General features: G+C 44.7%; 1 protein-coding gene across 4 annotated transcripts in view; it reads right to left on the bottom strand.

Moving 5' to 3' along the window:
* RGS6 (regulator of G protein signaling 6) overlaps nucleotides 1-24365 on the bottom strand; it is a 1543034-nt gene that overhangs the window by 348472 nt on the left and 1170197 nt on the right. For all 4 annotated transcript variants that reach the window (XM_069638605.1, XM_069638608.1, XM_069638607.1 and 1 more), the window contains one exon: nucleotides 4683-4734. In XM_069638605.1, coding sequence (XP_069494706.1) covers nucleotides 4683-4734 — 52 coding nt within the window. The remainder of the gene's footprint in view (nucleotides 1-4682; nucleotides 4735-24365) is intronic.

Genomic DNA, 24365 nt, shown 5'->3' with positions numbered 1-24365 from the left:
CCGGGCCGAAAACCCGCCTGCAGAGGTTGGAGGATGGAATACGCTGTGAGACTCAAACCACACAGACTATACGTTCTAGAACCTACACAACCACACCCCTGCCCTCACAGACTAGACCTAGTCCCAGATTAGACTTCAACAACCACCACATGGACAACCCATGCAACACAAGCAACACAATTGGAGCCAGTACTGCAACCACATGAATTGAACAGAGACTATCAACAGGATCCCACAGACTAGAACTAGTCCCAGACTAGACTTCAACCACCACCACATGGACAACCCATGCACCACAGGTGGAGCCAGAACTGCAACCACATGCTTTACAAGGACCTATCAACAGGATCTCACAGACTAGAACTAGTCCCAGACTAGACTTCAACAACCACCACATGGACAACCCATGCCACACAAGTGGAGCTAGAACTGCAACCACATGCATTGCGCAAAACTATCAACAGGATCCCACAGACTAGAACTAGTCCCAGACTAGACTTCAACAACCACCACATGGACAACCCATGCAACAGAAGTGGAGCCAGAACCGCAACCACATGCATTGCAAGGGCCAATCAACAGGATCTTACGGACTACAACTAGTCCCAGACTAGACTTCAACAACCACCACATGGACAACCCATGCAACACAAGCAACACAAGTGGAGCCAGAACTGCAACCACATGCATTGCACGAGACTATCAACAGGATCCCACAGACTATAACTAGTCCCAGACTAGACTTCAACAACCACCACATGGACAACCCATGCAACACAAGCAACACAAGTGGGGCCAGAACTGAAACCACATGAATTGCAAGGAGACTATCAATAGGATCCCGTCGAACCTCATCCTTACCCCCATGCCCCTATCTGTCAAGGAGAAAGTAACATAACACATCCACAAGCAAACAGGTCCTTAAACACCCCTGGCCCATCAACCTCAACCGCCAATACCGTGAACCCTGCAGCCAAACACAGCCAAAACCAACAGTGAGCACCCAACCTACCCAGCAGTCCCCCAGACAAGATCCTGCACAAAAAAAGAGGAGTGACCACCTGGGGTCCAGTTCATCTACTCCACACAACCTTTGAGTGCACTCTAGCACAGTAGCATTACTCACAGACAAGTCGCCTTTGACCATTCCCCAAAAGTATTCATGGTATAGCTATTCCAGTGACCCCATCCTCCAGAAGATTCCATGCCCCATCTCAGATCAAATGACCCCGCAGGCAGTCGCAATGAAATTAACAATGTGAGACTTTTCAACCAGGAATGAGGACTCTTATAATCCCTATTGCAGCCATTGCCAAGCACTGGAAAGGAAATATAAGGACCTCAGAAATGTATATAAGAGGTCGGGGACAGCCTAAATGCCCTTAAAATGAAGCTTTTATCAAATTCAAGACTAAAGATAGAGTTCTTCCGTATCCAACCTTCCCTCTCGAACAAGGACCAACTACAGGTCAGGACTTCATGGGCCTTCTTGAGTATTAGAGCACCTGTCTGCTAAAACCTACAAACTATGTGTACTAATGAAGAAAGGAGCGTTGTTCTATGGAGCTGACCAATAATGGGATATCACCCACCCTGCTGACTATATCCATTCCTGCTCTGCAGACCAATCCTCATCACTGTTCAGGACAGGACATCCAGCTTAGGGCACTCAAGAAGAGGTGCAATGGGTCTTTGAGTGATGTCGTCGGTTGGGCGTCCTACTCCCTGATGACCCGTGAGGAGAACTACCCCATCATGGAGCGGCAGATGCCGCCACCCTGTGGCTGGCCACTGACCACTGACAACTGACCACTTTCCTATGGACATTTCCAAGTGTGCACTGACCATAAACCCCTGATCCACATTCTGATACCAAGGAGGACCATCAAAGATCCTTCAAGGTTGTGGAGGCTGCTTGCAAAGCTGCAGGAGATTACCTTAAGACCACGTCTGCGGTGGTACAATAAACAGGCTTCTTGCCTTCCCAGAATTCCCACTCTGGTGTCCGGCAGCATGGATTGGGACGAACACGCATGTGTGGTAGCCTGGGCACAATAAACCTCTCTAGACACCAATGGCAGAATCAGTGAACCACAGTGTTTACACCAGTCTCCGACTGACCCACTGTCGCTGGCCAGTCGCAAATGGCAATTCATTCCTTTTGTGACAGGCTGCTTCAGTGCTACCTAAGGGGGGGGTTTGGTAAAATATTTTGCACATATTGCATTTTAAAGAATATTTGTTCAGTAACACTGGTCATAACTATGAAGTAACTCATCACTAAGGCCCAGTGTGGCCACTTTGCACAAAAGAACTGGCCAACCCTAGCATGTTGGGCCTGCACTTCTGCATTGACCTAATGCCCGATAGGCCAGTCCGACCCTAATGCTCTGTAGACCAGCCCGAGGCTGGCGTGAGCGCAAGGAAAGTAATGATATATGTATAGCACGGCGGGGGAGAGAGAATAGGAAGAAGGAAGCACAGACCACCCTACAAGAGCCATACATGCATGGTGCCTCCGTGGAGCTGAGCAACCGTGGAGCCAACTGAACACCACCATCATAGGCCGGCGGCCTGATGTAAGCGAGTGCGGCACGCATAAATGATGCCACACGAACCAATATCCAACGGCAAAGAAGTACAATAGAGTCCAGATTAAAAAAGTCATGAAACACATGAAAAGTAGAAAAGAGGTTATACAATATAAAGACACCTGTGGCCATTGTGCAAGCCAGGTGTGACGTTTTTACATTGCCAGTATATTTTTTGATTCGTTTTTTGCTGTACATTTTCTTACGGATAAACTCATTGAAAAATATCGGGGGTGGATGAGGGGAATAGGGAGCAAATTAAAGGAGAGGTTTTTTGGGGGGGAACGCCCCAAACATTAAAAAAAATCGATGATTTTTTCGTTAAAAAAATCTCAGCAAAAAACTAATTGAAAAAATAACTGCAAGAACATAGGGTAAATCAGTGTCCGCAGCCTTTGGCTCGCCAGATGTTTTGAGTACAACACCCAACAGCCGTAGTCCTCATAGGAAATGGGGAGTGATAATGGCGGTGTAGACCAAAACATTAAAAGAGCCACATATTACAGATCCCGAAACGTAAGAGCAGGCATCAGACCCTTTGATTCCTTAAACTTGGCATGAACCAACTAAGTCAACAGTCCGCCCGTAACATAATAGGCATCGGGACCTACACAACTGCGCAATAGTCACTATGAAAGGCGCATTTTAGTAACTTGGTAATCATAACTAAATGAGCATGATTTTATGAATGTATGCAATTTAAATCTAGCCCTGACATCAATTTACATCTAGCCCTGACATCAATTTTCATCTAGCCTTTACATCCGATGAGAACAGGCTTTGCATCAAATTCCCTGTAAGAATATAGGTTGTCTGACATGTTTGAATTTTTTATAAATAACACTGCCTCCTCTTTATGCAAACTCTGACCCGCCAGATTACGTATGTAAGGTATGCTTCCTCATCAGTATACTCCACTGCTAGTGGGGAACTACTCTTGGACCTCTCAAATGTCACCTGAGAGAATTGTATTGAATTGTGTTGTGTTACGGCACGCAGCTTTTTACACTAATTTTAAACTTCACTGAATCCCCCTTCTAAGGCGTCCTTACTCACCGTTAGTCTCTGCTAATACTACTGAGGGGCTATTTTTGGGGTTTTTAAATGGCATATTTGTGAGATATAGGCACTGTTTATGTTATGTTGTGTTATGGTACGTTTCATAACTTTTAATGCAAATTTTGAACTTCACTGAATCACATTTCGAGGGTCGGCTTCCGCAGCGCTTCCTCTGGTGGGAGTACGGAGCGACAGAGACCTTTTAAATGTTCTTTTATAGAGTTTTATGTGCTGTTTATGTTATGTTAGTCTCATTTGAATGAAAATTCATATAATTGTATTTTTTTTAAACAAGGAGGAAGGATAGCTCAGGGGCAACGAGTTTATCTTGGAAGCAAGACAACGCGGCGCAACACAGGTCCGAATCCCGATCGTGGGCTTAGAAAACACTTGCTGGTATTAAGCGCGTTATAAATGATTAATAAATAAATAAATGAACCTGTTGAAGGGTGCCTGAGCAATGGGACGCCCACACCTGCGGTGCTTGGAACGAGTTGTTTAGTTGCAACGTCCACATGCCATGCCTTAACTCTCCCCTCCCCCCAGCATTTTAGTCTCCACCAGGACCCTGGTGGCTCCTACTAGTGTCAGCTCAAAATGCGAGCTGTGGTAACCAGGGCCTGCCTTAGAAGCTGCAGCACACCAGGCTGCAAATAAAAAATGAGGCGCCCCTCCCCTTCCCCCACGCGCCATTAGTCATGCAGCAGGGAGGCGCCACATTTTTCAATGTGCATGGCAGGCGCCCTATTGTTATTAAATGCGCTCCGCTCCAGAGAGTGGAGCTCATTTAATTTCAATAGGGCGCCAGACGCACCTTCTCCCGCCACGCCAGCTCGTGGGAGACCATGAAAGACTCCCACAAGCTGGCGTGGCAGGGGTCTAATAGCAGTGCGCCCTAGGTGGCTGCCTGACCCGCCTTGCCCTAAGGCCGGCTCTGGTGCTAACGATGCGCAAGCTACATGTATGAGGCGCGCCAGCACCGCCCCTTGTACAACAATCTATACCTTTAAGCGCTGAAGGGTGAGCACTCACCGTAATCTGTGTTTTCTGGTTCCCAGCAGTTTGAAGGCCAGAAATATGGTGACTGTCGGAAATATATATTGTTAAAAAGTGAATCAAATGAGAAAGGTTAATAACAGAATGCTTTTCATTACGAATGAAGTCCATCAGAAAAAGACATACAATACATCATGAACAGTCACACAATTTATACACACGAAAGGCAGACTGTGCTGCCGGCAGGGTGTTGCAAGTCACAGTGACATAGAAAGCAAACCACAACTTATCAAAGATTGTGCTTCTTGTGCATAAACTCTGGGGTACCTTACAAGCGCTACCCTTATACATACATGCCAACATTATCCATTGGGGAGATGCTGGCCCTCTTTACCTTTGCATTCTGAGATGTGTACTCCTGGAATCCCCATCATAAACCTAGGACTTCAAATCCCAGAATGCAAAGTTAATACTGGGACTAGAGTAGCAGATAATGTTGGCGTGCTTGCTTATCACCGCCCGGCAATGCCTGACAATGAGAAAAAGGCATCTCCTGAAACGAGGCTGATTAGAAGTGGTCAGGGGTAAAAACTGCTCCGAGTTGAGTACATGTGTGCAGGCCAGGAATAAGCCTACAGCGGAGCGGAGTGGATAGAGTGTTTCCTGTGTGGAGCAGTCTGTTATTCATTGCCATACTGAAGAGGAGGAGCCAGCTGTTATAATCCCCCAGCAAAACGGAGCGGAGCGGAGTGGATAGAGTGTTTCCTGTGTGAAGCAGTCTGTTATTCATTGCCATACTGAAGAGGAGGAGCCAGCTGTTATAATCCCCCAGCAAAACGAAGCGGAGCGGAGCGGAGTGGATAGAGTGTTTCCTGTGTTCCCTGGTGGTCCGTGAAGGTCCGGAGAGGCTTGGAAACTCACCAGTAGAAGGAAGGAAGGAAGAAGGAAGAAGGCGCGAACGCCGAAGAGAACGGGTAAGAGTAGCTGCGCGTGCGTGCCCTCCTCATAGTCCCCCTCCTTTTCTTACCAACCGCTCTGCCCTGCGTTCTCTACGAGTGAGCCCCGACAAAAAAAAAAAAAAGACACGAAGTGCGCGAAGTGTGCCCCTCGTGCTGCAGGAGCGATTTAGAAGTCGCAAGGATGAGAACGGGGGACACGGCCCCCCCGAACACGCGGGCACACGCAAAAAGAGAGATAGTAACGTTAAGTGCCCCGATGAAGGGCGTTCACACCACCCTAACAGCGATGCATGGGAAGCCTGCAACCGAAGGGAGAGAAGAAAGAGGAGTGGGAGCAGATGTTTTTCATGTAACGAGCTCATTCTCAACACACCACTGTGCTGACGCGTTGAGACCAAGAAACGAGAGGAAAGATGACTTATCATTAACCCGAGAGGGCAATGACTCTAACTTAGCCATTGAGGAGTCGAGCACTTCAAGTGATTGTGACGGTGACGGTGAGGGGATAAGTGAGTCAGAGTACCAAGATGGTGACGACGATTCTATGGAGGGGGACACTGGTTGCCCAGGGGAGTGGACACATGGGAGCGAGGGACGGGAGAGAGATACAAAAAAACAGATTTCCCCCTCCCCCCCCAACGCTCCAACGCAAACTGAAGAAACTACTGACACAATGAGATCTGAAATAGTCGTGTCACAAACACAATTGGAAGAGGAGAGAATGACGGGGTTCGAGGCGAGACTGAAGATCTGTACTGCTATGATACACTCTGACTCTGCCACGACAACATCTAATGATGGAATTCCACGCACCAGGTCCATGAGGGAAAAATGTACAACAAGGACAGAGAGAGGAAATTCCATGAAGGCTACCCCGAACCCTATACACATGGACGCTCAAACTAGTAGTAGTGCCCAGTCCGATAAAGCTAAGGGGAGTGTGGACCTAACGAAACATGATTTACAAGCTAATAAGCAGAATAAAGAAATGAATGAAACAACTTGTGTGCCAGTAGAAGAGATAGCAGCAGAGATGCTCGATCTAACAAACGTGACATCTCCAGGGAGTGTGAGAGGACAAAGTGTGTCCCCATTAGATTGCGCGGATGGTCCCCACGAGTCCCCGTTTAAACCAACACACACTGGCGCTTCTCTAAAGCTACTGGCATGGACAAGAGTGGCCACAATGCACAATAAGGATCGCAAGGATCGCAAAGTTTTAAATTTACAAATTCAAAAGGAAAAAGATCATGCTTTAAGAAACAACAAAAAAAGAACATCGGAGTCAAGCGAGGAAATGAGTATCGCTATGACAGAAGGAGACCCCTTAGAGACGCAGGCTCGCGACGTGAGAGGGAAAGAAAGACTTACAAAGGCTAGAGCTGCCGAGACACCACGTAGAAGGGATTCAATAGAGCTCGCTGTCCAAGTTCTGAGAGGCCTAGTAGAAATGAATTCCAATTTAGCGAAACGACGAAGGAATTCAGAAACACTCTCATGCGGAAGGACAACTCCACAAGCAGAGTGGCAAAGAATGAAGGGAAAGAGCCTACACGACGTGATGGTACTAGAAGCGAATACTCCCTCCTTCGAATCTAGAAACGAAAAGATTGCAGTATCTCAAAAAAGATGCAGAAGGAAACTAAGCTCTGATCTAGAACTTGAAGGCGGACATAAAAGATTTAAAAGTAATACGAGACGGAGTTTGACACCTACAACAAAGAGAGTAAGGGAGCAAACACAGAGTCAGGCCTCATCTGAGCCGGAAGATGAAGTAGAGTCTCTCCATTCAAAAAAGAAGAGACAACAGTTTGAGGCAACTCCGAGGGCTCCGCAAAACTCTGACGAAGTTACAACACTTGTCGAGACGACAATTGGAAGGCTGAGCCCAGTCTTAATGTCCGCCACGACGATAGCGGTGGCTCCGCTGCTGAAACTTTACGAAAATCTAAATGAGAGCCTTCGCGACCAAACAACATTGGTCGCCCTGCTGAATTCGAAAATTGTAAAGCTCGAAATAGACTTGTTGGACATGACGGCACAAGTCGTGGAAACTAGAAGAGGCAATGACATATCTTTAACAGCGCTAAAAGAGTCCTTAAAAGCAACAATAGAAGACAAAAGACTCTTGGCAGAAGTGACGAAACAGGCCCTGACTCTACTACAAAAAGATCGTGAACATAGAGCAGATGTAAACGAGAACCGACCCCCAGCAAAAATCCAAATGAACCCAGAGATAACACATGCCAGGATCACAATTGATAGCAATGTTGTATCTCTGACAAATGAGGAAACATTCAAATTAAAATCTGCGCCCATAAGAACAAGGAAGAACAAAAGTAGTTGCTCTGTGTCAGACTTGGAAATGTCAATTGTGATGAGAGATAGCGCAGAGAAATCAAAAAATACAAAGGACTCCTTGGATGGAGCAAGCGAAAGAAGCAATATAGAGAAAAATAATAAGAAAAAGGAACCCACCAAAGAGAGCAAAGATGGGGGCAAAGACATGAATGAAAACTCACTCAAAATTCCAACAAAAAAAAAGAGGCCCCAAGAAACGGACCTAATTGAGATTATACAAACAGAAAATGAGGAAGAAGGGTGTCAGAGTGAAGTCTCAGATGACTCAAGGACGAATTCGAAAGGAAAAGAAGCGAGACAGATGTCGTTAAATAAAAAAGTCAACGCCATAGCTGAAAAGAAGAACGATGTGGAATGGTTTGACATTTTCGAGCCTAGAAATGCAAAAAAGAGCTCCAGTTCAAGCCTAAACAGTAAGTCTGTCGTCTCAAAGCAGAGCAACCAGAAAATGAAATCCAAAAATCAGCAAGTGCAGAAGGTCAAAAATCCACGAAGCGCTGCAAACTTCTTCCGAAACATCAAAGCGCTAACCATTACAGTAAACAATACTGAGCCTACGGGCACGATTAACAAAAAAAGCAGCCCAGACTCCAGTGAGGCCGGAATAACAACGGCCGCAGAAGAACTACCTAAAGTGAAGTCCAGACAGACAGAGAAAACCAAAGATGTAAGAAAAACAAAAACACCAGTGACGATCGAGGAGGAAGTCGAAAACGACAAAAATCTACTAGATATGTCAACCTACAGTTTACAGACTGAAGGAGAAGATGATGAAGATCACGCCATTGAGACAACTGACGAGTACGAATCGAAAATCCAGCAAGACAAAAGGAGAGGAGTACCAAGCTTGACATGCAGGATTCCTACAGAACCTGAAAATGAGGGAGCGACAGGGCAAGTAGGAAAAAGAGTCTTCCAATGGCCGGCGACCCCAAAGAAAGCAGACGCAACATTAAAAAACAAAGAGCCCAAAGATGGAAACGGCAAAAACTTCTGTACGTTGGAGGAGAAACGTTTAAAGAGCATACAACAACAAAAAAAAATTAACGTGACATGTAGACCACGTGGGGCATCACCTAATTCAACACTCAAAGACACGAAGTGCCAAACGAAGAGTGGGATACAATCAAATATAGTACCTTCTCCGAAAAATCAAAAAAAAGCAGACAAAGCAATCGAGCATAGCTGGAAATCGAAGAAAGATGAGAACTCCACACGATATAGAATACTAGTGGAAAAAATTGACCCCAAACAGAGTGACTCCGCTTTAAATAGATACTCGATACTGCAGATATTCCAAAAGATCCCGGTGTTAAGAACTTTAAAGAGTCCACAAATTGACAGGGTGGAAATTATAGCAGACTCAAACCAGAAATTTGTATTACTTCATATTGCTGAGAGAAAAGTTGTTGAACGGATAATGACGGGTGAGAGACAATTGTTGAATGCAGGTTATCAAGTGTACGAGGTAGACAATGCACTGGGCAGAAATGACCGTGAAAATTACAACGAAAAAGGCGCCCAGCTGACAACCGAAAAAGAAGCACAAATGAAAAGCCAACAGGAGAAAAGATTAATAAATGAAGCACAGGAAAACATAAATGAAGAAGACGAGGAAGGTGGCGGCACACAACACTCGCTGGAGGAGATAAAACAGAGAAAAATCAGTATAACAGTGGAGAATACCCAGGATCCAAAAAGGACACGGTGCAAAAATATACTGAATACTGAAGAAGTGTCCCAATCATGGAGATGGATAGCAAAATCCTTAAATGGGTCACCCATGAGCTAATGCCAAAAGGGAAAATTGGTAATAACCTCCTGGAACACGAGGGGGTTTAACCACCTACTGAACTCAACACCAGAGGACTTGAGAAAAGCCGACATTGTCTGTATGCAAGAAACATGGTTATCATGTATACCGTACATAGAAGGCTATGAAATAGCTTTTAATCCGGCGATCTGTAATGGAAAAGGTCGCCCAATGTCAGGACAACTAACTCTAATCAAAAGGAAAAGGGGTCTGAGAATTAAGGAAATGTGGAATCTATCGTCCCATTTACAAAAAACCAGCATTGAATCAGTGTGTCCGACAAAAACTAACAATCAGACTATCTATGTTTTAAACGTGTATTGGAACACAACAGCGAATTCGCATCTACAATTTGAGGATGATATCCTGGATGCAATCGACAGCACACTAGAAGGCGACCCAAACGCACTAGTAATACTATGTGGTGATTTTAATATGAAGTTGATTGAGACCTCGCAAGCTAAGGTACTAGTGAAGCACAGAGAAAAAACAAACTGTGAACGCTGGCTTAACGAAATGTCCTTAAGAAATCTAGTAATGCTGAACGGAGCGATAAATGGTGACATCCCAGCCAAACCAACCTGGACACGAGGAACACAAAAGTCAATAATAGACTACATCTTTGTCTCTGATAATATATTCCAGGAAATCGACTCCTTCCAAGTGGTCATGACTAACCACAGCGACCACAACATAGTAGCAGCCGAATGGAACAAGAACATCTTAGAGGAGCGTAAGCAATGGAGACAAGATCTATCTGTAGTGCCTGGCCGAAACAGACTGCGCTTGAAACAACGCGATATTGTGGCAATCACCGAATTAGTAGAAAAATCTCAAGAACAGAATCTCCCGACGGCTATAGAATACCAACAATTCCTTGAAATTTATAAAGTCAAAAAGAGAACGTCGTCGTTGAGACCGGAACACAGAAACCATCAGTTTGACCCGGAAGTTGCACGAAGAAAAAGAGAATCAAGGAAACTAATACGGAAAATCAGGGCCCTACAGGCAACGGACACAGCAACACAGATAAAAAAGATAAAAAAACGGTACAACAACTGGTATAAGCAGCGCAGAGCAATAGTAGAACAAAGAGATGCAGAGTCAATGTTGAAGGCGCTAAATCGTAAGAATACCAGAGGATTTTGGGACATCATTAATGATACACAGAACTCCGATAAGGCGCTGCTATCAAGCATGGTGCAAGAAAAAGAGTGGGTAAGGCATTACACAAGGCTATTTCAAAGGAGAAAATCATCCGAGACACTAAATGAAGACACGAGACAGCCGTGGGAAATTGAGATGGAAAGAGATGAAATTAGAGCGACCATCAAAAGATGTAACGCTTCCCGTGCGGCGGGACCTGATGGCCTGTCAAATGCAGACCTAAAAGAAAACATTGAAGAATGGTCAAATTTTTGCTATACACTGTTCAAAGCAATAAAAAAGGAAGGGAAAATCCCTGAGACATGGAAAGCTGGGATTATAGTTCCAATTTATAAGAAGGGCATTCGTACTGACCCCGCGAACTATCGCCCAATAGCCCTACTCGATGTAGTGGGAAAAGTGTTCGCATCGATGCTACTAGTCCAGCTGACCAAGTGGATCCAGCAAAACAAAGTATATGACGAACGCCAATCGGGCTTTGTCAAAGGTATAGGCTGTAGTATAAATTTGCTGATACTGAACCTGTTAAAAATCGACTCCATTAGATCAAGAAGAAAAATATACCTCGCCTTTATCGACATGGCGAATGCATTTGATGGTGTGGACAGAGAAATATTATGGGAAAAACTTAAAGAAAGAGGATGTAATGCGAGCCTCATCCATGCCATCAAAGAGCTATACTCCGACACCTATATACAGGTGAGATTAGATCGTGAAGGAAACCTCACCAACCCCATATCAACTGAGAGGGGCGTGAAACAAGGGTGCCCGCTAGGAGCGACCCTGTTTAACTTCTACATATCGGAAGTGGGAACAGTCTTCTCCTCTGTGGTCGCATTCCCGCCACTCATAAATGGAGTCCCAATAAACCACATCATGTATGCGGATGACATGGTAATCATAGACCAGACTCCCATAGGGCTCCAACGAAAACTTACAGCTCTAAGAACCTTTGTTGAAGCATTAGGTCTTGAGATCAACGTGGCTAAATCGGAGATCCTAGTATTAGAAAACCAAAGGGGAAGATGTCCAAATAAAAAAAAATCAACATGGTCCATAGGAACAAATAAATTAAACAAAGTGCCGCACACAAAATACTTGGGGACAACAATCAACTCGAGTATAAATGACACCCCAATGACAAAAAAACTCTTAAATAGCTGCAAATTATTAACAGCACAAGGCACCATTCTACAGCAAAAATATGGCAAATTCTCTTATGAAGCGGTAAGAAGATTCTACCAAAGTAAAGTATGCCCAATTCTCACTTATGGTGCCGAGAATATGTTTGGGTGCGACTACAAAATATGGGCCCGTTGCGAAAGCATCTTCTGGAAAAGGATTCTTCAGATCCCACTAAGCACACCTACAGCATGTGTATTATTTGAGATGGGTCTTCCCACTCTGAACGCGAGAATCACCTGGAACAAACTGGCGCTATTTAGGAAAACCCATGAAGCAGCAAACTTACCCCCTGTCAAATTCTTGACGGATGACAAAAGACAAAGAAAATCAGCATTATGGGAGCGGAAACACCAATGTAAAGAAATCCTAGCGCAGTTGGGTTCAGATGAAGACACCTTATGGCAGAATCCAGAGCTAGTAAAACGAAAACTACTAGACTGGGACTGGATAGAAACTAACGAAAAAAGATCTTCGCATAAATGCATGCGGAACACTCCACTTGAAGTAAAAAGACGTAACACACTAGCGAAATACCTAACGTTATCACCATGTAAACGACTACGAAGACTATACCTGAAATTTCGCTTAAACATCTATGAAACGAAAGAGATTCTAATCCATCGAAGGAAGATCGCAGCAAGAAACTCGAAATGCAGGTTATGCGCAGAGGAGGATGAAAATCTAAAACACCTGGTCCTGCACTGTCCTGAACTCAAAGTTCAACGAGAAAAATGCTTAAAGAAAGAGAGATGTCGAGTCTTGTCGTATGGTCTGGAAGAATGGTGGACGCACCTCCACATCGGCGAAAGCAAATCCCTACTGATCGCAATGACGCGATTCCTCGACCAAAAATTCAAATTCGGTTAGAGGAGACTTCTCCATACGATGAGGATAAGACAATCACAAACGAATGATCAGGCGAACAGTGGAGACACGGATCAAGAATGTCATCAATTTCACTCACACAGTTGCGAAAATGGAAGGCACGAAGAGCATAGAACTAAAAGAGAACTAGAAAAATCGCCTGAGCAGAGATACACTAAAGTTTAGGCGCGACAAGCCAAGGGAAAAATTGTATTCCAGTCGTAATGTTCTCTGTTGCTTTTAGATGCAATTGGTATATTTTAAAAAAGTGTTTTGTTCTTGTGTAAGAAGTAAGTGTTTAAAAAAAGTTTTCAAAAAGTTTGTAAAAACTGAATGAAAAATAAAAAAAAAAATAAAAATAAAAAAAAAAATAAGCCTACAGCCAGGGGATCAACTACTACTATTGCAGCAGAACAGGTGTTTTAAATGGAAAGGATTGGCAGATTAAATGCAGTTTGTCATTGTAATAGCATTAGTTTTTGTTGTTTTAATATGTGTTTGTGAAATGAGCTTTAAAAATACTGGTGTTCATTTAAATGTCAATGGTATTTAAAACGTCTCTTGCACTCACGCACTCTCCTGACCGCCTCATCGCACCCATTCACATGCCTGCTCGACATGGGTTGCTGACTGGGGCTTGGCCATCCCACCCAAATTCGTTCTGGCCAAATGCACACTCGCATTCTAAAACCTCGCTAGCAAACTTTCCATACCTTTGATTTTAGGTCCCCAAGGGCGTTCACCTACAGCGCTTTGAGGCCATACCAATGGGATATCGGAGCTATACAAATGACAACTTACATTACATCACATTAAGGCGGATCTGGTACAACTCAGAGTGGCAAGTGTTTTAACACATTTTTTCATAGCATTTTGTAGGGTCGGCTAGCACCCCCCCCCTCTCATGCCCCCCCACTACCTTAACATCCATGTAAAAGTGTATCCTTTGCTTGCACCCCCCCCTTAAACAAGCTGTAGACAAGTGCAGTAAAATGGGCATTCGACAAATGTGGTGAAATGGCCGTGGTGAGTTGGGCAGGTACCGATTAATATGTGCAGCAGGACAATTTGGCAAATCCCTTTTGGCACTGCGGTCAGCGGGGTGTGACAAAAGTGCCAAAACCGCCATGGTGCTGCGCTACAACGCTCGGCACTGAAAGTGCCACGTCGAAAAGAAGGCCCACCGCGGCTGTGTACATATACGGTCGATAAAACCACATGCACATTTTGGGGAGCGGCTTACTGTGAACCCCTAAGGGGGCCCCCAATCATTGCACCCGCGAACATACAACTGGTGGAATGTTTGTGTACATTACACCTGATTTACAATAAAGACTCACATCCAAAACTGGTGATGTTACATGGAGAGATTTACTCAATGTTAGACAGCAGCAGAACATCTTTACAAACTTTTTTCTCTCATCTAAAGCTAGGTTTCCTCAACACGTTTCTTTTCCTCGAAGCATTTACACTTTCACGTTCACTCCTCACACCTAGTATGTGCAGTTGTAACTTTGTGCTAGTACATGTTTCTAAGAAAACCTAGAAGTTTTGTGAGGACATGAAAAGTTGCACTTTTTTGGGGGTGTGCCTCTTCCCCATTCAAACAGCCCCATCTCACAACCAAACCTGCCTAACGTGCCCCTGGGGACGCCCATTTTATTTGGGTTTGCAGTAAGTTGCACAATTGCTTGTAACTTATGTCAACATATCAACCAATAGAAACATTGCAAATCCCTTTAGAATGACTACTAGTGTGCATTATGAGAACGTTTTTGCAGAGTGTTTTGAAAAGAAACTAGTGACCCCTGTATTGTGACTGGATCGAGAGTCTGACTTCGCTCTCTATTGTGCTTCAGCTCTACAAAACACCCACTCAGGACGCGGAGCGTCACAGAGTGTTTGCAGAGTGTGCTGAAAAGCAGCTGGTGACCCCTGTATTGTGACTGGAACGGAGAGTCTGCCTTCGCGTTCTATTTTGCTTCAGCTGTACAAAACACCCGCTCCAGATGCGTAGCGTCGCACAGTGTTTGCAGAGTGTTCGCGGCGGTGTGAGCAAAGGAAGTGGCAGGTGGAGACGAGCCTGAGTAATATGGAGCCAGATCATGACCAAATAGACTTACAACATACCCATCAACAGGTAGGTCTTAACTCCAAGACTCTTGTCCCAGAGCCTGCTCCTACCCTACTTGACTGCCCAAGACTCATACCACACAGTACCCGCCCCACCCCCCACATAAACACTCACACAGAGCTCAAAATTAGCCCCAGTTTAGCGGGAACATCCAAAGCCCACGGAGTCTGTAAAACACTGATCCAAATCCTTATAGATCGAATACGGGATGAAATGGATCTCTCCATCATGCCGGACAAAGAACCAAACCAACAGGCAATGGAGCTGGGAAGCAAAGAAGACTTGCGGGCAAAAGTAACGAGCGAGCAAGCACCCGTGAGGGCGAAAGCCCAGGCCATTACCTAAAAACACAATATTAACAGTATGTTTACCAAGACTCTTCCTGCCTTGAACGGACAGATAAACAACGAACCAAAAGTGGCACCCCTGTTTAAAAAGAGAAGCCACACGATTTCAGACTTAGGGAAATTCAAATGGCATGTCAAACAGCCTGCCTTGTCTGATGCTAATTCATCATAAACTAATACACAAGGAAAGGAATACGCTGCGACTCCTGGTCTGAATTTGGTGCAGACGCTGAATCTGGATGAGACAAGGGCCCCCAGTTAACCCTAAGATGATCCCTCTGATGAAGAACGGTTGAGTAGCGGACTCCTCACAAGCCCGCGCAAACTGATGTCTTCGGATGGACGAGATGGAACATCTCTTCATTAAACCCCTACAGACGCGCACTGTGTTACAGGGTCAACCCTTGACATGGAAGCCATAAATACCAATTACAGAGATCAATTAAAGAACTCCTTGGAAAAACACATAATAAATGTGCAGCCCCAAAATCCTAAAGTGAACACATCACCATAGGACAATAACTCCCCAGAGAGTAAAGCAACCCCCCTGAAGTTTGTGTGACCTTGGATCAGCAGTTACCCAGACAACAAGTGGATGGGGATAGCCCATTCTCAAATCAGAGAACTCACAAGGCACCCCATTCCAGATTGACCACGGGCGAGGAATCTCTCCAGCAGGAATGCGAGAATCAATCCGAAATCCAGGGCGTCCATTGCTACAAGAGAGCCCTCCATAAAGACGCAGTAGTAAATACGGCCCAGGCGGCCCGTTTCACTAAGGATATTGCTCAACTAGTCCTACGTCTATGCAAAGAGTGAAGTCCAAGGAGGGGGAAGCATCCCAATAGAGACACTAGAGAATGTCAAAGGGGGCTGAAATCATACCGGCTAATAAATCGAGAATAGTAGAGAGCGGGACTCCATCAAGAGCCGTCCAGGAGAGAATCCTCTAGTGACGATTCCTCCTCCGAAACAGAGCCCTCTGACTTATCCGACTCGGAACATACACGACTAAGGGGGGAATGCAAAAAGAAAGAACATCTAAGGGAAACAAACAGAAGCAATTAACAGAAGAACAAAATTGTCAGCCCCCTTGGGCCATCAACTTCCAGGCATCTATCCTTTCAGCAGTCACCATAACCCTGGCCCCTTACCTAAAATGATATGAGAACTTGAATGAGAACTATAAGGATCAAACAAACATAATAGCATTGATAACTCTGTGCTAATCTATATGGATTCCTTTGTAGAATCCATAAGTGAGGAAAAAAGGAAGAGAAAAAAAGATGGAGGGAGTCATTCTAAAATCACTAATTGACCTGCTACAAGACGCCAAGACAGGCAAGCATATATTTTTTAGAAGGAGTTTGGGAAATTGTTTCCTGGTCCAAATACAACAGCCTCCATTGCATGATCCACATACTGCAGCAGAGGAAGAAATTATTGTGGTGGAGGGGGGAACAGAAGATTTCAGTAGCCCACTTCTCCTTACAATGGCACAAAAAGGGATACCGTTGGGGGGACCCCACTCTATTGATTCAGATGACCATATGTCTGAACATGGACATGACCCTCCCCCACCTACAAGAACTCTATGGACTTCAACCATGATCTCAACAGATGATACAATAAATATTGTATTGCAAAATGACCAAGTAAAGACCGGTAGGGTGGAGAGGCCTAAAAGCAGGGAACAGATGGAGCAACTCGACTCGACTAACTTCAACAGAAATCCCTTCTCCATCTTTAAGCAAGCAAGACGCAAAGGACCTGAGATATCTATAAGTGAACGCAGGAAACAAACAAATAAATACAAAAATGTGAAAAAACCAAAGCCTTGTGGTTCACGAAGCTTTCTGAGAAAACTGAAAATGTTGACAGCTGAAAATCTATCTAGAACGCAATCAGAGAGTGAAGATACAGGCCATCTGGGCAAAAAGGAGTAAGCCTACAGACCCAGACTCCCTCTGAGGTCTCAAAGCCTACTGTTGAGTTACAAGAACCCAGAGATTGTGAGATTCATCTAATGGACCTGACGGTCTATGAAGAGGATGAAGTGCCGGAAACGGACGGGGACCTGCTGGAAGTCCAGGTCAGAGCAGTCTAAATCACATCGGATCGGAGCACTCTCCCCTCAAGGAACTGCAGTCCCCTTTCCCTCTTTCTCACCATGGCAGAAAGAAGAATGAAATTCAAAATCTAAAAAGACAAAGATATCGGCTCCCCCAAACAGTAAACAATAAGGAGTGAATTACTCTTAAAATCAAAGTTGGATCGTCTCTCCACATGCCAAAAGAAATCTTGGTGGGATAGACCTAGTAAAGGACAAGGAGACCCGAGGAGAGCAAACTCAAGCTGAGCATGTGGAGACAAAGCAGAATGGGACCCGAGATTAGCAATCACTCTCAAGAGAATATTAAGAGCAGCAGCCGGTCTGATACTAAATAGATCCAACATAATGACTCTACTCCATCATATACCTAAGTTAAGAGTCGTAAACACGCACGATATTAAGATTGTAGATTTCCCAAAGGAAAGGGTGAACGACAGAGTAAACCTACTCATAAATTCTGCTTCTTTGACCTCTTTACCTCTTGAAGCAAATGAGGAACTTCGATTCCTGGGTTTTGACCTAGGAAGAAGTGAAACTTGCAGAGAAAGGTCAGCAAGAAGACTGGCAAGATTACCACAAAAGCAGAGGAAAATTAGGGAATTCTCCTGGCAGGATGTCGCCAGAAATCTATCGGGACAATGCTATCGTCAACTCGCCTCCGCTATTGCAAAGTAAAGAAAAACTTGTCTAGAACCAGTTCAAAAACACTATACAGGAAAGGGAGGCAGTCGATAACCAAACCAGGAGAGTCACTCGAGAATTGACAAAAACTGCATTATCTCAAGACCTGCAGTCCTGAAGTTGGTTAGCCAGGCATCTAGTCGTAAAACATCATGATTAGAGCCAGAGGAAAGGATGACCGAGAAACCTGTAAATCGGGTCCTGGAATACTCGAGGACACACTCATCTTTTTAATGAGATGGGCCTGAACTTCGAGGGCTATACAGTATATTTATACCCGGCCAAAAAAGATAGGACTGGCAGACCAGCATCGGGACTCTTGACATTGATCAGAAATGGTCTAAACCTGAGTGTCCTACAGACGATCATCCAAACCCTTACATACAGAACCTGCTTATTCACCTGCGGGATTACAAGGAGACCAACAATGACCTCTTGCTCATATTCAACTTATATTGGAATCCAGAGGTCAAAGAAGGAGAGACATTCCTGGACCTAGTGACCGAGTGGATTGATGAAATATACTCTGCACAAATGAACATCCGGTTGGTGATTTGTGGAGACCTGAATTCAGATTGCCTCCCAAGAGGATCGGGGAGTCCCAGAAAGCATGCAAGGTTATTCGGGTTCAAGAGCCGCAGAGGTCGTGAATGACAGGAAGAGATGGAGCTGAGAGGGTTGCATCTGATGAATGGAGACATCAAGGGAGACATCCGGCAGGGGCCACCTGGACAAGCGGAACTTGGAAAGTCACATTGGATTACTTCTTCGTTTTGGAAAGCCTACTACCAGACATAAGCTCTCTAATGGTGCACCCCGTACACCACATAGCGACCATGATGCAATCATAATGACATGTTCAGGAATGGTGCGGGAAAGCACACATAGATGGAAAGAACAGGTACAACTGGAAGGAAGGAAAAATAGACTGCATCTATTACCTAAAGACATCCCTCTAATATCAAAAGACCTCCTTGCATGGCAGAATCAGGAATTAGAAAATGTCGAATACGTCAACGTGCTGATAGCTTTCAGGGAAATCAGACACAAAAATGTGAAACTGTCATATAAATCCAGACATGTTCATGACAGGGAGGTGGCTACACAAAACAAACTCCTTAGAAAGGAAATAGGACAGCTGCAAGCCTCATTATCTATCAACAAAAGAGACGCATTGCGGAAAAGGAGGAAAAAATATAAGACTGGGTTAAACAGTATAAAGCTCAGATATTGCAAAGTGACGCAGAAACAATGCTAAAGGCTCGTAGTAAAAACAATAGCAAGACCTTATGGCAACTGTTGAACGAAAGAGGGATATCCGTTTGCCCGTACCAACAAAACTCTGTACTGGCCTGGGTAAAGCATTTTGGCAAATTGTTTGAGGCGAAAAAAACGCAATAAATATAAAACCAAAAGAATCAGCAGGAAAGAGATGGAACATCAAATTTGACAGGCAGGAAGTATTAATGTTAATCAAAAAAGCAAGTCGATCAAGAGCCCTTGGTCCAGATGGCCTGTCCAACGCCATATCGAAAGCAGCCCCGGACTCATGGGACGACTTTTGCCAAATCGACTTTAGTAGAATCACTCAAAAGGGGAAAATCTCAAAATCCTGAAAAGCAGTGACAGGGGACCCTATATCTAAAAAGGGAGACCGAATGGAACCAATGAACTACAGGCCAATTGCCCTCCTAGATGTTGTGGGAAATACATGATGATTCTCTTGAAAGTGGCTGAACGAGTGGATATTGGCATCAAAGAGCTTTTACTGTAGACAAGCTGCCTTCATTAAGCAGGTATGATGTGGTCTAAACTTGTTATTAAACAGCCTACTTAAACTCCGAGCTACAAAGACCAAAGGAAAAATCTATATGGATTGCATTGACCTGGAACAAGCATTCGACAGTATAGACCGTGATCTATTATGGCAGAAATAAATTAAAATCGAGAGGATGCCCGAATGACTTGTTACTAGCAATCAAAGATCTACACTCGGGGACAAACATGCAGATCAAGCTAGATCACCAGGCCAATTTGACCAGGAAAATATAAACTTCTAAGGGATTGAAAAAAGGGTGTCCCCGAGCCCCTCTCCTGTTCAAATTCTTTGTTGAAGACTTGAAAATAGACTTGGAGAACAAAACAACTTTCCCACCCAAGATAAACGGAACCGATGTAGGGTGGCTCCTGTACGCGGACTATCTAGTCCTTTTGGACCAGAGGAAGATCGGGCTACAGAGAAAACTAGCTTACAGAGATATGTAAACAAAAATAGCTTAAAGATAAATGCGTCAAAATCCAAAAGAATGGTCTTTGGTTCACAAGAAGGAAGTATGAAGACAAAGAAAGATGGCTACCAAACGGGACACGCTTGGGCTCATCTGACGAGATCAAATATCTGGGGACAACTCAGGAGAAAACGCATCAATTGATAGCCTGAAGAGAAAAGTAAAACATCTAACCTCCTAGGGCAGGATGATTGACCGCAGATTCGGGAAATTCCCCCTCCAACCGGTCATAACCTTCTACAATCAAATGGTGACACCAGTGCTCACTTATGGGGCAGAGGCATGCCTTGTACTGCATTGGGAAACATGGGACTTTCTGGAAGGTTTCTTCTGGAAAAGAATACTACATCTCCCAAAGGCCACCCCGGTGGCCATCATGCATCATGAGCTTGGCCTCCTATCATTATATGTGAGAGTTGCACGGAAGGCGCTGCTGTGCTTCAGAAAAGCAAATATGACAAATAGGCCACCACAATTTGATGTGATCAAGAACAAAGAAGCAGGTATGAAGGATTGGGCACTAAATCAGTGGAGGAATAATTGCACCACCATGTTACAGAATCTGGGGACCTCAATCGAAATCCTATGCAAAAACCCAACATGTGTAAAAAGGATCCTGTGGGCAGATGACTGGCGTGAAACGGAAGTAAAAAGATCAAATTCCACCACTCAGACCCTTTCAAAAATCAATTATGGACAAGTAAATGTAACTCCAGGATATCTGGAAAAATTCCCAACCAATAGGCAGTGAGGCTTGCTCTTGAGATTCCGGTTGAATGTGCTGCATACCAAAACCACTCTCCGGAGATATGGTCACAAACAAGGAAATGATACGTGCCGACTCTGCGGCTTACAGAGCGAGACCTTGAAACATTGAACGCTGTTTTGTCCTAAACGGAAGGATCTAGGGTCAATTCATTTATACAATCATATGTTTTAAAAGTTTGGTCTGGACGCAGAAAAGCGGTGGGAAATCTTGCACGGGGGTCAAGATCTGAGAACTTCATTTAACCTTCAAAATTCGTCGAGGCTGCCTTAAAAAAACTGAAGGCGTAGGGAATGTGATTAATTTTAACTACCTGTGGGAATATTGGACTTAACGAATAGAAGAACACTTAATCGGAGAAGTGTCCTTTTATTTAACAGAATCAGATGTATGACGATAGTGAAAAGTTTGTAATAAACTAAGCACTGAATAAAAAAAATAAAAAAATAAAGTTTTTACTTTTTCTAAGAGTAAGTCTAACTTACGGCTGGAAATAGCTTTGCCCATTGGCCCCACGTGGTGCAGGTTGATGTGTTAACCTCTCTTTGACCTTCCTCTGACACCAATACCTTTTCTCAGGCAATAAAACACCTTCTTTGCCCTTGGCCAGCCTGTGCCGCTCGCCGCTACATGGACTCGTAGTGATGGGGAACAGTACACCTCCATTAGTCAAGTCTCTCTGCCTCTCTTTCCTTCAGTCCCCATCCAGTCTTCATAGGGTCTCAGCCATGGACTATCCTCTCTCGTTTACCACAGGCTCTCTGTCTTTTCTTTCATCCCCAGCTTTGGCACACAGTCTTCTCCTTTCCAGACTGCTCTTCCATTCATCACTGACTCTCTGCTTCACCGCCCCTCCACTCTTTCTCTCTGTGTCCCTCCGTTCATCACAGGATCTCAGCCTCCCGTCATCTCCCCCCAGTTGCCCTAGGCATTGTCGCCCTAGCTCCTTCGCCTATTTCTAAACACTTGTCTATTTGTATTTCACAGGCTTCAATCCTTCCTTGTTGCTTGTCGTTCTTCTACTCGCTCTGTCCCTTCCTTCATTACAGGCTCTCTGTCATTTCTTTTCTCGCTCTGCCCATTCATGACAGTTTCTCTGTCATTTCTCCTTCGCTCTGTCCCTCCATTTGTAATAGGTTCTTTGTCATTTGTCTTCTTGCTCTGTCTCTCCTTTCAATACAGGCCCTCTGATTCTTCTTGCTCTGTCTCTCCTTTCATCATACGTTCTCTGTCATTTCTCTTCTCGCTCTGTCCATCCATTCATTACAGGCTCTCTGTCATTTCTCTTCTCGCTCTGTCCTTCCATTCAACACAGGCGTTCTGTCATTTCTATTCTTGCTCTGTCCCTCCTTTTATCACAGGTTGTCTGTCATTTCTCTTCTCGCCCAGTACCTCCATTTGTAATAGGTTCTCTGTCATTTCTCTTCTCGCTCTGTCCATCCATTCATTACAGGCTCTCTGTCATATCGTTTATCGCTCGGTCTTCCATTCATTACAGGCTCTCTGTCATTTCTATTCTTGCTCTGTCCCTTCTTTCATCACAGGTTGTTTGTCTTTTCTCTTCGCACTCTGTCCATCCATTCATTCCAGCCTGTCATTTAGTTTCTTGCTCTGTACATCCGTTAAAAGCTGTCATTTCTCTTCTTGCTCTCTTCCCCTCTGTCCCTCCATTCATCACAGGCTCTCTGTCATTTTTCTTCTTGCTCTGTCCCTCCTTTCATCATAGGCTCTCTGTCATTTCTCTTCTTGCTCTGTCCTTCCATTCATCACAGGTGTTCTGTCATTTATTTTCTTGCTCGCCCCTCCTTTCATTCCAGGGGCTCTGTCATTTCTCTTCTCGCTCTGTCCTTCCTTTAATCACAGGCCCTCTGCCATTTCACTCGCTGCTCTGTCTCTGTGGCTCAAACTCTCTCTGTCTCCTCGCTCAGCCCCTCCGCTCCACCCCAGATCTCACAGTCTCCTCGTCTTTTCCGCCTCCTTCTTTTTAGGACTGCCCACGCTAATGGAGAATAATCACCAAATTAGTGCAGAGCAACAACATTCAGAACATTGTGTTTCGAAATTATTGGAATGCAGGTGCCATTGTTTCCATTGTTTACAATGGAACGTACATTCCAATGCCACTACCCGCCCCTTCTCTAACCCAACGTCACTTCCCTTAACATTCAGGCCCAAATGTGGGGCACCACACATAACGATGCGGGAGGGTGCGGAGGCACGCCACGTCATGATAATATTGAAAGTGAAGAGGGCGACAATGTCTGTTGTTGATCTGGTAGAGCACAGTTGAGCCCTTCGCGAGCGATGCTGGCATAAATCTGCCTGTTTGTGTGTTTGGCTGTAGACCCCTGCTCTTCAAGGAACACTTCACCGACAAATGAGAGCCAAAGACTAGCAAGACAATTGCCCCCCGCCCCAACTATGTACCCTTCCCTCTATAGCACAGCGCTCAGTTGCTTTCTGGCATGGTTCACGCTATATAAAATCACACACAGATATACATACAGCCAGAATGGTCAAATAGCCAAGGCACGTTCCATTTCATGATGGAGGTCAGGGTTTCTAGGCTGATGGAAGTACTGGGAGTGACACTAAGAACCTCTTATTGCCTAAGTAGACACCATCACTATAGATCTAAGTGAAGAGCAGGTGTGGATGGTCTAGCGAGAGATTACAGCAGATACGACCATTATGAAGATAATGCCAGAAGAAGAAGACACTAAGGAAACGTGCATTTACTGAAGCCACATCCTAGACACATGGCTAGTGTGGGACAGTCCCAAGACAATTGTTAGTACACCCTGACACCTGACTGGCCTGCAGACCAAATATCGCAAGCCACAAGTGACATTGCATGACAGGCAATCGCCATGCAGGCTGCTCAGGGTGCCATCCTAGGTGAGAGTCCATTGGGTGCTGCTTCGTCATCTTTCTGCTTGTGGCTCATTCATACTCACTTATCAAGTTTGCAATCGTTTTTTTGCAGTATCAGTTTCACAAGCTTGTTGCCTTGGTTGGGTTGCCAGGAAACAAATGGCATC

The sequence above is a fragment of the Ambystoma mexicanum genome, chromosome 14 (assembly GCF_040938575.1).
Source record: "Ambystoma mexicanum isolate Mex_15411 chromosome 14, UKY_AmexF1_1, whole genome shotgun sequence".
Classification (NCBI taxonomy): Eukaryota; Metazoa; Chordata; class Amphibia; order Caudata; family Ambystomatidae; genus Ambystoma; species Ambystoma mexicanum.
The sequence above is the reverse complement of the archived record's forward strand: the minus strand, read 5'-3'. Positions and strand labels throughout refer to the sequence as shown.